The sequence below is a fragment of the Elephantulus edwardii genome, unplaced genomic scaffold (genome assembly GCF_000299155.1).
Source record: "Elephantulus edwardii isolate Elephantulus edwardi_28Jun2011 unplaced genomic scaffold, EleEdw1.0 scaffold00103, whole genome shotgun sequence".
Taxonomy (NCBI): Eukaryota; Metazoa; Chordata; class Mammalia; order Macroscelidea; family Macroscelididae; genus Elephantulus; species Elephantulus edwardii.
The window spans coordinates 7,515,412-7,528,904 of record NW_006399853.1 but is presented as its reverse complement, the minus strand read 5'-3'; the positions used below and the strand labels follow the sequence as shown (position 1 = coordinate 7,528,904).

The following is a 13,493-nucleotide window of genomic DNA, read 5'->3' as shown; positions in this document are numbered from 1 at the left end:
CGGGGCCGGGGGCCCGGGGACCCCGGGCCACGGAGAGCGGGAAGAGGATGGACTGCCCGGCCCTCCCCCCCGGATGGAAGAAGGAGGAAGTGATCCGAAAATCTGGGCTCAGTGCCGGCAAGAGCGATGTCTACTACTTCAGGTACCGCCCCTGGGTGGGGGTGGGGGGCGCGGGGTCAGGTCGAGGTCAAGGGTCAGGGGCTGCGGGGCTGGGGGTGGCTGGACGGGGCCGGGGCCCCCGGGGGGTGTGGCCCGAGCTGGGGAGTGACATTTGGCCCCTGAGCAGTGACAAGCACAGTGAGGGTCCTGAGGAAGTGTCTTCTGGCGAAGCTGTCAAAGGCGGGTTCCTGGGGCCAGTGAAGGGTTAAAAGAAGGTGTAATTCATCGAAACCATAAAACCCAGTCGGTGCTGGCTCCTGTCCCAGCTTGTCCCAGATTCATCATCCTCAGTGTTTAATCATACACATGGAGGGGAATTAGCTAGCTGCAGTAACAAGGTTGCCTTTAACTTGGGGAAGAGTTGGGGAAGTTTCTGGTGATGCAGTGGCTTGGAATGCCTGGAGTTGTCAGAACTCCCTAGGTGAGATTTGAAACACTGTACAAAATGGTTACAGGCCTTTTATGCCTCACCTCCCTGCTACAATGTATGTTGTGCTTAAGTGAAGGGGTGGGTAAGAGTCCTTGCCATTGTCTTCTGGCAGTACATTGCAACTTGTGATGCTATTTCTTAGTGTCTTATTCAGAGTCACTAGGAATGGCCTGTCCGCCTCTGGATCTTAGGAGCAGAAATTCTTCATATCGGTGTTTGAGGACATTGTTCTCTGTCTTTTGTCCCCCTCCCTCCCTCTTAGCTGCTTCTGAGTTTTCTATCTTTGCATACTTGTAGTTTTGAGTGCTCCACTGACAAAGGAATTATTTACAGTGCTTCTCCCCCATTTAGCCCATTTATAACCTCCCCCAGAGACATTTGGCAATATCTGGGGACATTTTTAGCTGTCACACCTGGGAGGGAGTAACTGTCATCTGGTGGGTGAAGGTTAGGGATGTGGCTGCGTTTCCTATAATGCACCAGCCAAGTCGCTGCAACAAAATTTTATCAGGCCCAAATTGTCCCTCGTGTCGAGATTGATCCACTTGGATCATCCTTACTGTGATCTGTCCGTCGTGTGGTGGTCATATGTCTATGTTTTTAGTGTGCTTGAGCTATGAAGCTCAGAAAAGGGTCTGTGACTATTAGATCTTATAAACAAATTGATGAAGTTTTCTTGTAAGCCATCCACCTGTAGAAGGAAATAGAAACCTACTAGGAGCTGTAGAGGGTTTATCTGTGCCCTGACTAAAGTATTTCTCAAGCCGTGTGTTTGGGATCATAGCTGGTTATTAACCATTTGGGTAGGAGGCTTTGATCCGTGTTAAGGAGTTAATTTCTTGTTTCATCAAGATTAAGATAGTGCCCCTGAAAAAAACTATGTGAACACTTAAAATATTAAAATTAACAACTGTTCTAAAAAATGAAAATACTAAGTAATGACATACTTGTATTTGAGTACACACACACACACACTGAAGTCATCACTACTGGTGATAATGACACGTATGGCCATATCCCCAGTGGTTTTGCAAATATATACATAAGTTGTTGAAGTAAATTTCTTCAGTTTTGTCAAATTAAAAAGAAATGAAAGTGGTGCTACATTAAAGTGATTTTCCCCCCTTGAACTGAGGTTCATTCTGAAGTTGCAAATGATAAAGTGAAAAATTTATCTGAAACATACAAACTTGATTAGGGAACGCTGGGGCCTAGTTGAGAAGAGTTGTGCTGTCAGCCCAGAGGCTCACAGTTCGATTCCACCAGCTCCTCCTCTGGAGAAGGATGGGCATTCTCCTCCCATGTGATTTACAGCCTCGGGGAAAGTCATTGGAGGATCAGTGCTGAGTCATTTCTGACTTGACAGCACAACACAAACAACTTTATTCCCTTGCTTTCTGTTCCCCGTCATTTTATATTTCATTTACTTCAGTAATAATGCCAAGAACTTTATTGTGGAAAAATGGCTGTTCTTTTCAAGTCCCTTTATTTCCTTTAATGCTGTTTACAATGTTTTCACGTTTGTGTATTCTTTCATTAACAGATCATTCATTGTTCTCTTTTCTGAGCAGGCAGTGGGCTGTGAACTGTGGCTGATGTCTTGTAACAGGCAATTATATTTGACAAGACTATTTTGTGTCTGAACCCCAGGAGAATAGGGTACTAGGCTGGTCTCGGTGGACCGTCTTCAGCTCTGAGTTTCACTCCCTGTGACGGTTCTCCTGGGATATAGTTTGTTTGGTTTTGTAGATGACGTGTTTGCTCAAACTAACTCGTGCTTATTGCATCGTTTTTTGGGTGGTGGTTTCCTCTTAGTAGCTGCAGAAGTTGCTTTGAAAGGTCGGATTACTGCAGCATTCATTCTGACTCCTTGTTTAGTACTTCTTAATGTGTTATAAATCTTTTGATCGGCTTTTTATATAAAATCATTGAGTATGGAGAAAGACTGATAACAGTTTAAAACAAACTTTTGAAATAGATTTCACCTTGGGGTGAATCGTAAACCAGTAGAGTGATAGTTACTTGCCCGAAGTGGTCATTTACTGAGCCAGTGCTCTCATGTTTTCTTTTTCCTTGTTTATACAAAATGGAAAAGGCACATGGGAAGGGATTAGGGATTTGTGCCCTGAGTATGATTGAGGCCCGAGCAGAGTGTTGTCCATCACTTAACTACCTGACCTGATGGTGTTTGGGCCGGTGTAAGAGTCTTGGTTTTCTTCTCCAAGGTGACGTTCTGAGGCAGGAGGACACCTGTGAGCAGTCTCTGAATTGTGCAGGTAGTAAGGCACTTGTTATTGATGTGTACAACTTGTAGTGGACCCTCTAGCGGGTTTTCAGAGGCAGTAAAAGCTCATGGGAGATGACCCATCCTTCTCCCAGAGCAGCGGGTGTGAATTTGAACCGCATACCTTTGCACTGGCGGTGCAGTTTCTTACCACTAAAGCTACCACAGCTTCCTAGTAAAAGCTAGACTGTGAGCCACAAATTTGGCATCCTGAACTCACCTAGTGTGCCTTGGAAGACAGACCTGGTGATCTGCTTCCTAAAATCTCCAGCCTAGAAAATGGAGTGTTTCGTGTTTCTCTTTTCACACGTGAGGGCGTCATGAGTCAGCAGCACGCAGCAGCAGCAGCAGATGTGTGAAGGCAGTAATGAAACCTTGCCCTTATGCGGGGGACCCAGGTTCAATTCCTGGCCGAGGCACCTCGTGCACAGTCACCACTTTTCCGTCAGTGCCAGCGGAGGCTTGTGTGTAACGTGATGTCGAACAGGTTCAGCAGAGCTTCCAGGCTAAGACACCCGAGGAGGAAAGGCCTATCTCTCAGCTTCCAGGCATGACGCTGTGAAAACCCTGTGGATCAGCAGTTGAATCACGTCTTACGAAGGGAGCTTTGGTGGCCTAGTGGTGGTAAGAAGTTGTGCTGTAATCCCAAAGGCACACAGTTCAAATCCACCAATTGCTTTGCAGGAGAAGGGTGAATCCCATTGTACATGGGGTCTCCCTGAGTCAGGGCTGATTAGATATGTTGTAATGCAGGACATGATAAGAGTAGTTACAATGACTTGTGGTTTTTGCTTTCAGTGACTTTTCTTTCCATTGTGTAGTGTCATTGTTTCACATTCTGCCTCTTTGCTGTGGAGTGACTCTCAGCTGACCCTCTGGAGATCAGACAGGAGGAGCCCCTCTTTGTCCTGTGGAGCTGCTGTGCCACCTTTTGGGTTGCAGCACCACTCCCTGCGGACTAGGCCGCCAGGTGCCCGATGGCTTACATAGTTGTGTCTCCATATACCACTCTGCCCTTAAAAAAGCCAGGGGCTCACGAAACACCTGCCAACTCTCTTAATAGGTGGCTTAAGCTTACCTTCTCCGTTGGTAATGTGAGCACCTTGCACCCAGCTGTTCACTGGGATTCTAATAAGGTGAACTCCCCGAATTAGCCCACCCCAAGGGAGATTAATTGAAACAAATCTCTGCCTGTTAACGGAGGGTGTGGTTGACATTTATTAATTGGACTGAAATTAAGCACATGGAGAAAGCCTCAGATTTTGGTAGACTGTTTTTGGCTTCTTCCTTAACTGCCGAGTTCTCAAGAGGGTTGTGGGTTAAGCAATGTAATTACACGTCTGTCAGGACCACTGATAGTTGTGGCAGTTCATGTATTATTATTCGAAGTGTGTTTTTATAAAGGGTGTGGCCTGGAAAGGTATGCAATCCAGAAGTATAGTTTGTGAGAAACTTCCTTGTCATCATTTAAACCTGTTATTTGAATGATCATTTTCTAATTGGTCTGCTTGACTGTTTCATATTAACCAGAAGATCAGCAGTTCAGATCCACTAGCTGCTCCATCGGAAAAAGACAATCTCATCCCCTGAAGATTTATAGGTCCAGAAACCAGAAGGAGTGTTGGTATGAGTCAGAATTTGACGACTGTGTGTTTGGTGGGTCACTTGACTGCTGTCCTTTCTGGTATTTGGCTTTTGTCTGTTACTGGTAGATTGATATGTTTGAAATACAGTTTGCCTCTCTCTCTCTTTCTCTCTCTCTCTCTCTCTCTCTCTGTGTGTGTGTGTGTGTGTGTGTGTGTACACCTTCAGTAGCTATCTCTCATCTTTTTCATTTTCATTAAGTCTGGCTTGGAGAAACTGGTGGCGCTGTGGTGAAGGCTGGTAACCAGACTGTCAGTTGTTTAAGTTCCCCAGCTGCTCCACTGGAGGAAGATGAGGCAGTCAGTCCACTTGTGTAAAGATTGCAGCCTCGGAAGCCCTGAGGGTAGTTCTGCTCTGTCCTACGGGGTAGCTGTGAGTCAGAGTCCCTTGACGGCAGTAATTTTGCTGTTGAAACTTGCTGGGCTCTTGATTCTTGTTTGTAACCTGTGCTGACAGTGTAAGAACCGGGGCTACCATGAAATACTCACTGGTTGGACATTGGAAACATAATGGTAACATTTTGGATTCTTAACACAATACTTATGCCTTGTCCCTGGACTATTACATGCAGTTCTGATCCCTACTGAGGGTGTGGAGCAGAGAACAGTTACAGTGATCATAGGGAGCAGGTGCATGATACGGAAGAAGAGGACTCAGGCAGTCTAATTGAGTCTACAGCCAGGAGTGATGCTGGGTCTCCAGGGAAGGCGGCAGAGCCGGGGGGTGGGGGGTGGGGTGGTGGTGGTGGTGGTGGGGTTTGTAGGGAGCTCTGGAGTTGGTAGTGTATCTTCTCAGGGGTGCAGCCCGAGCACATCCCTTAACTGCCCTGTGCTGTGGTTATCCTCGAAACTCAGGAGGCCCTGGGTGGGGCAGACAGTTAATGTGCTCAGCTGGTAAAGGAAATGCTGCTGTTGTATCCTGCCAAAGGTGCGGCAGCGGAAAGGCCTGGCGATCTACTTGCTAAGAATCAGTGTCTGAAAATCCTCAGGAGCAGAGTTCTATTTTCATATACACGTGAGGCTGCAGGACATGGGCATCAACTAGACGACAGTGGGTTATAGCTTCTCCTGGTACAACGTTCACTTCCAGGACACCAGAGTACATACACAGACAGCTTGAAGCTTTAGATCAGTGTAGGACTAGTGAAGAAAATGGATTTACTAAGTAACCTAATTGTGTGGGCTAAGCATATGAGTAGTTTAAAATATAATGGTAATCATGGAGTTGTAAAATTTGATGGGTAGAGGGTGAGGGAAATTGGAAGAATCTGTTCTGGAAACCAATGTATTTGAATTTTGTAAATAAACAAGTATAATAAAAACGTTAATTAAAATAAGAAAATATAATGGCATATACCATTTTTATGAAAGGCAAGAATGATACTTTGAGGCCATGAAATCAGAGTAATTAAGGATATCACATTTCATGCACACCTCTCCCCCGTTTTTGTCAAAGTTATGGGCGATGGGAGTTTGGGAGGTGGCTATAGGTGGTCTTTGTTGGAGAAAAATGGCTGAGTGGATCAGTATATTTCCATTAAGCTTTTTGCTTTCTGTAAGCTGACTGTCCCCACGTATTTTCTTCCTGGTCATTCCTGAAGTTAATGCCTGATGTTCCTGTGTCCCAGTATTACTGTCCTTACTCATTTTCCCCAGCTTGCGGATTTCTCATACTATTACCTCTTTCTCCTGACAAAATGCTAACCACTCAGATGCAAAAAAAGTGTTTTCCCAATGATATGACACCTAAAGTTTTGCAAAACCATTTTTGAGTGATTTCTAGCTTTTGTTTTCTTTAATAATAATTCTAATAATAACTTTATTATTATTATCTTTATTATTAACGGTGTAGAGAAAGCAGTAACTTTATTCACTCATTCAGGCTTTGCTGCTGAGTTGGAACCAATTCATAGCTGACTGTCCAGCAGGTTTTCTGAGGCTGTGAATCACACAGGAAGAGATAGCCCCTCTTTCTGCTGCAAAGCCACTGGTGGATTCAGGCCACTGGAGAGGCGCCTTCTTGGGCGACCAGTGCGAGTCCTTACTGACTACACCACCAGAGCACCAGTATATTACAACATGGTGAATAAGGTGCTCAGAGTGGATATCATGGTCTCAAATACAGAGGAAGAGCTTAGCGCTTGGATTTCATCCAGCCCTAGGACATAATGGGTTATGTGTTGAACTGCTTACTTCTTGTCTCAGCTCAAACTCATCAGCCACACCACAAGAGAAGGTTGAGAGGCAGTGTTGTTGTTGTTATGTGCCATTGAGTCGCTTGCAACTCATAGTGACCCTGTGTACAATAGCCCTAAACTCTGCTCTATCCTGTGCCAGTCGCACTGCCTCTGACACACCCACCTCTATTAACCCACTCACCAAAGCAATTCACCTCATAGAGGGCCTTCCTCTCCTGTGCCTGCCCTCCACCCTCCCGAGCATGATGTCCCTCTCCAAGGACCAGTCCCTCCTTACAACATGCCCAAAGTATGTTAGACAAAGCCTCAGAATCCTTGCCTCCAAGGAGCTGCCCGTTTAACCGTCTCCAGGGTGAATCTTTTTGTTTTCCTAGTAGCCCATGGTACCGTTAATACTCTACCCAGCACCAAAGCTCAAAGGCGTCAATTCTCCTTCTATTCTCCCTAGTCATTGTCCAACTCTCTGATTCATAACAAGTGATTGCAAAGACCGTGGCCTGTAACCCATTGGAGGCTTGCCATGCATTCAGGTGGACTCAGGGACAGGTGGCCTTGGTTTTGAGCTTGTGGCCTAGGGGCTTGTGTACCTTAATGGTGCATGAGTGTGGGACTTGTGTGTGCCACACACAGTAATATTTTGCTACATTCTTTACATATTTTATTTCACTGAATTCTTATAGCTGTGTGAGGCATCGTTATCTCTGCCTTGCAGATGGGGACCCTAGCATGGAGAAGGGAAGTAGTGTGCTCACAGCTGCACCCCGGGATAAGGGTAGCGGGGACTCTGATGATACACAGTCCAGCCTCAGACCACCTTGACCACCATACTCTGCTTCTGAGAGGTCCTGACTTACATACTCAAATTTGCAAGACCTCATGCCTAATGCACTTTATTGCACTAGCTGTATCAGTAAAATAGTGTAATTGTTTTCTACTATTTCTGCTTTTAATAGTTAGAGTTGATTCTGACTCAGTGGCACTTAACAACAACAATATATCTGCATTTGGACATTATCAAAGGATAGATTTTAAATCCTATTTGGAGTAAAACCATTGTACTAAAAGATGACCTCGAATTTTATGTAATGTTGGAGGAGGAAGACTGTAGTAAATTAACAAGGTAATTTTTCACATATGTTCATATAAGCAGCACATCCTTACCGGGCAAGTGAAGCTGCTTTGATTTTTAGAAGCTTTCACTTAGAGTCTTACTGCCGCTGATTCTGACCCTCCATCGGGTTTCTGAGGCCGTGGATCCTAGAGGCCCAGAACACCCGTCCTCCTGCGGGGCTACTTGTGATTGAGGTTAATGGTGTAACTTTGCCGCCCACCACCTGCCACTTACATCGGGGTGGTGGCTGTGTTCAGTCAGAACCCATCACAGCTGACCTTCCCCTTGGCTTTCAGAGGCTCTAAGTCACATGCGAGGAGATTTACCCACTTGCTTCCTCAGAGCAGTTATTGGATTTGAACCCCCTGCCTTTGGGTTGGCAGTGCAGCTCCTTACCACTACCAAATTGCTGTTTATAGACTGCAGCTCATGAGATTGTTTTTAGGGTTTTTAACAAAAGCAGCAGTTCAAAGACTTCTTTCATTGTTGGATTAGAGGGGAAAATACACTAAGGACTAATGAAAACTTTTCTTCCTTTTAGTTTGAGGAAAGGAAAGCTCCAGTATTTATTAAGTGCTTATAGTTTGATTTGCTCTGGAATTTTCTGTGAAGGGTGCTTGTTTAAGTTCCGCTCCTAAAGTGAAAGGCAGTAAACGTGGTGCAGAGGAGGCCTGGCTACTCTCTGAGCTGCACCATCATCTGCTTGCTTGTTTCTTTGACCATCCTGTGTTTTGGTGATGCCCTGTAGACATTGTTGTTAGGGTGCAACCTCACATCTGTCTTCTAGCTAATTTTGAGAAGCTGGCATGCAAAGTCTCACTAGAACACCTACCATACCTCTTACTTATTGGAGGAAATAAATAGCTCAAAAGGAACTGATACACTTAACATTCTAAAAATAATCTACAGCAGACATTGACCGATGATTTTTTTCAAATTACTTTAAAAATAATTCTGTGAGATATATAGTCATAATTTCATTTTTTTCCCCTTTTTAATAGGTTGAAAGTTGGTCCCTGGGGGTGGCTTTTGGTTCAGGCTTTTAGGGTACCTGAGAGCGATGGCCTTGGAGTTCCACTAGTCTTTGTTAGACCAGAGAGCTTGACCTTGTTCGTGCACATAATTTAGTTATAGTGGACTGGACACAGGTTCTTTTCAAAGGAGATGATGCTTTCTAAAATTATTATTGCGTAGGTTTTGTAATAGGATTGATAAGAATCTGTAACATTTTAACTCCTGTTTGATGTCTTCTCAAGGCCCTGTATGGTGCATTAGAAATCAATTGTCAGGATGGATTGAATTTTTGGTTTGCAGTGTTAATAGCATTTGCTGCTCTTGGTTTCCATCTTTTTTGTTGTTATCACCTGCTTCTATTGAGAAATGACTGGGGAGATTGTCAAATGAAATATTATTTCATTTGATAAGACTTCTGGAACCGAAAAGCTTCTTAAAGAGAATAAAAGAGAAGAAAGTAAAATTTGAGTTCTAGCTGTGGCTCTCAAGACTTTGCTTTGTCTCTTTGCTGTTGTAATAGAAATTCACATTCTTGTTTGGGAACTTGATGCATATAAGTCTAGTGTAAATGAAAAACGAATAGAAAATATCATTTAAAATGAGTTCTTAAAATTGAGCACTTAACATTTGTCAAGAATAATGGAGGGATTTTCAGATGTTTAGTGGAACAGACATACTTTTCTTTCAAAGAAAGTTTTTGAACAGTATACATTGTAGAAAATTTGTTAAGTATAGAAATATGACTAGCTCTAGAAAAAATTGACACAGAGAAAGAGGGAGTGAGCAAGCTTTGACGACTCAGAGGTAACGGGTTTTACTTCCATCGCAAAGGTACACAGGTTTCAAATCAGTAGCTGCTTCCAGGGGAGAAAGATGGGCAGTCTCCTGCTATGTGATTTACTGCTTCCCAAGATACACTGGAGGAGCAGTTCTGGGTCTCTTCTAACTCAGTGGGGCATAGAAACAAATACGTACCAAAGGCACGTAACTATTTTTGAAGGTTTAAGAACTATTTGACATTTCTTTATTCTCAGGCTTATTACATGCTGTACGGTATAGATGTTTCAGTGTGGAGGTTTTATTATTCTGCACAGAAAAGCACTTGATGTTGCGTGGTGCCTTGCTTTATTGATCAACATTGTGTGTGACCCTAGAGTTAGCCATCTGTGGTCCGTGATCCCCACACCACTCCCAGGCCGTTTCATCATATCCTCTCCTGGCTGCTACCACCGCCTCTGGTCATCCCGTTAGTGCTCCTAGTTAGGTATTGTGAGTATGACTCCTAGTGACCCTACGAGTGACAGATCTAAACCGTGTCTTATTCTGCGCCAGCCTTATCATCTCTGATACACTTGATCCTGTTGGTGCAGCCAGGTATTGTGTCAGCCGATCTCAGGCGGGTCTTCCTCTCCTTCACTGACCCCCCCACCTTTCCAGGCTTGATGCCCTTTTCCGAGAAATAACCTCTTCTGGCCGCATTCTCAGATTGTGCGTGCTGACGTGCCACCACTCTTTAAGGAGCACTCTGGCTGCAGTGACTCGGAAGTCATTTATGTGTGCCTCGGCCTCAGGGGCTTCACAAGCCATTACAGTCCATACACTAAAGAACAGAGCGGGTGCTGATGTCCTGGAGGGGTGGATGGGGGGTGTGCCCTCAGCAGACAGTTTACCTCACTGTCACAGACCACCTGGCAGGAGTGGCTGGTTAGTTAACGGTTACTATGGCAACATGTGACTACCATGATATTAAAGTGTCCGTAATCTTAAGTATTTCTGATATATCAATTAAATGATCTTTAGACTTAAAAAATTAAGTGTCAGGTGCAGTTTCTTTCTTTTGAATAATATATGTTTTTAAATCTCCAAGATAGAGCTGGTGTTAAGAGTTGGCTGTAGGCCGTGTTAGGGAAATGAAAGCAGGCAAAGACTTCATTCAAGTGATGCAGTGTTCACATAAGAACTGGGAAGCACAGCTGCAGTGTTAGTGTTCATTTCATTATCCTCAGTTACTGCTTTTCTTCAGGGTATTTAAGTAGAAGGTGGGAGGAGTCAAAGATATGATGGGTCTGTGGAGTAGTGGGTAGGGAATTTTTCTTGTGGTTGAAAATGAAATGATAGTATTTCATTACTGAGATTAGAAAGACTTAACTGAAAATGACTAGTATTCTTCTCTAGGCTATTAGAGTGAAGGTGAGTAATTTCCCTAAGTGATGACTTGATGACTTTAAAGTAAAGCGTGGTCACTTTTGATCCTGGTCCTTGTGAGACCGAAAGCCGCAGCACCCATCTTAGAGGGCAGAACAGTGACTGTGTTGCTCTCACACCAGAGTGTAAGTGACATTTGTTCCTCTGACCTTTGGTTCACGGGTTTGACACTTCCATGATCAGGGTGCCGCTAGGTGGCTTGGATGTAATGGGCAGAAGTCCCGCTGAAACAGCCGCTGGGCGTTGACTTGTGCTGTTGCCTCCAGAGAGCTGTCCTCCTTTACGGCTGCATCTTGTGCACGAAAGAGGCTTTTCAGACCAGGGACTTCCTCTGTAGGAGGAAAACAAGCAGTGTGAGTCACGTACTTGTGGCTTTCAGAATAGATGCTTACTAGAATTCCATCTTTTATGACAGGAAGTAGTGATTCAGCCTGAGTAAGATGTTACCAAATACCAGCTGATATTCCAGCTTGTTTTTTGATGTGTAGATAGGTGACTTGATGGCGACTCAGTTTCCTTCATGCTAATTTAGTCAAGCATCTGCGAGTGTCAAAATAAATTAAAAAACAAAACCAAACCTGTTGTTGTCTAGTCAGTCCTGGTTCTTGGCAATGCCACGTTTCACCGAGGACAGCTGCTCCATGGGGTTTCTTGGCTGTTACATTTATGGAAGCAGGTCACCAGACCTTTCTTCAGCGGTGCTCCTGGGTGGGCTCTGGTCCCCAGCTTGGACTTTAGAAATCAAGCACCAGCTGTGCCACCTAGGATCTAGAAAGCACTAGGTTTTTCTTACAGATTTAACTTTTTTAAAATAGTAAATTCAGGAAACATTTTTTTTTCTGTATATTTCCTCTTGTCAAATCTAAATATACTTGTGAGGTACTCCAGTTCACCTTCCCACATCGCTTAGACTTCCATGGCTCTTAGATTCTGTTGTGTTACTGTTATTGCTGGCTCCTCTGTTTACCTGGGCCACCTGTCACTCTTACACACCTCCGTGGTTGCTGCCATTCCCTGTCTTGGTTTTGGGTGTTGCTTTTGCCTTTGCTGGGTGTTTTTCCCAAGGGACTGTGCACCCACTGTTTGGTTAGGATTTGTCCTCTCCACCCTGCCTATCCCTGGTAGCCATCGCAGAATGTTTCTTTCTAGGTTGTAAACCATTTTTTTACTTTTATGATAGTTTTAGTTTCTGTGTACCTTTGAGTTGGAACCAATTCCTAGCTGACCCTCCTTTTTAATAGTAATCTCATGCACAATGTGGGTGCCTCTTTGTGATTAACTTCATCTGAGTATAGTACCCTTCAGGTTCAGTCAGAAGAACCTTCAGGTTCATCCATGTTACGAGATCTTGCACAGATTCGTTGTTAGTCTTTAGTGCTGTATGGTATTCCATCCCTTATCTGTTTACCCATTTATGGACACTTAGGTTCTCTGGTTAGGTGGTTCCTAGGGAGTCACTCAGCTCACCCAAAGGTAGGGCCTCTCTCAAGGTTCGAATTGTACAGTGGTGCTAAAGGAGAGAGATGAAGATTTTACCTCCTGTGCAATTTATAGCCTTCCCTGAGCTCTCCAAAGGATCACCTATGAGGTTCTGACTTGATGGCAGTGAGTTTTAAATTTTTTTGAGTAGGTTGATTTGGTCTTTTTTTTTTTGAGTTCTGAATAATGCTCTACTGAACATACGTACGTGTCTATTCTAGTCATGGCTCTTATTTCTTAAGGGTATGTGCATCGTAGCTGGATTGCCGAATCACGCTATTTCTTATTTCACATTTTTTTAAGGTGTGCCGTGCTGTTCTCCATAGTGGCCATGACTTTTTACAGTCCTGTGAACAGTGACCAGAGTTCTAATCTCCACACTCTTGCCTGCATGTGTTTGTTTTCTGGACTCCCTCTACATGTTGCTGTTATTTCTAAAGTGAAACGATATCTCATTATGGCTTTTATTCATATCTCTCTCATGATTACTGTTTCTGGGGAAAGATGGGCAATTTCCTCATGTGAGGCGGATCTGACTTGACAGCACATAATAGCAACAACAACAGTGATTACAGTAGGAGCTCTGGTGGCATAATGCATTGTGTTGAATTTCTAACTGAAAGGTCAATGGTTCAAATCCATCAGCAGCTTCTTCCCTGTGATAAGCAGTCTCCTCATGTGAAGATTTATGTTCAAGTTCAGAGAGCCAGGATCATGAGAATCAGGATTGACTCAAAGGTAGTGGGTTTTGGTTAGAGATAAAGTGCTGGCTGGTTGCTTTGGTGAAGTGTCTGTCCATGTGTTTGTCGTTTTTTAATTCAGTTGTTGAGTTGAAGTTTTCCATGCAATATTTATGATTAATCTTTTGTCAGGTAATGTCATTGCTCCAGATGTTTTCCTGTTTTTTTTTGTTTGTTTTTTGATTTTTTAAACTCTTTCAAAGAAGTCTTTTATAGTTGTTGTTGTTGTT

General features: G+C 43.9%; 1 protein-coding gene across 1 annotated transcript in view; it reads left to right on the top strand.

Annotated features, from left to right (window-relative positions):
* MBD2 (methyl-CpG binding domain protein 2) overlaps nt 1-13,493 on the top strand; it is a 64,879-nt gene that overhangs the window by 399 nt on the left and 50,987 nt on the right. Inside the window, exon 2 of the mRNA XM_006891755.1 lies at nt 3-142. Coding sequence (XP_006891817.1) covers nt 3-142 — 140 coding nt within the window. The remainder of the gene's footprint in view (nt 1-2; nt 143-13,493) is intronic.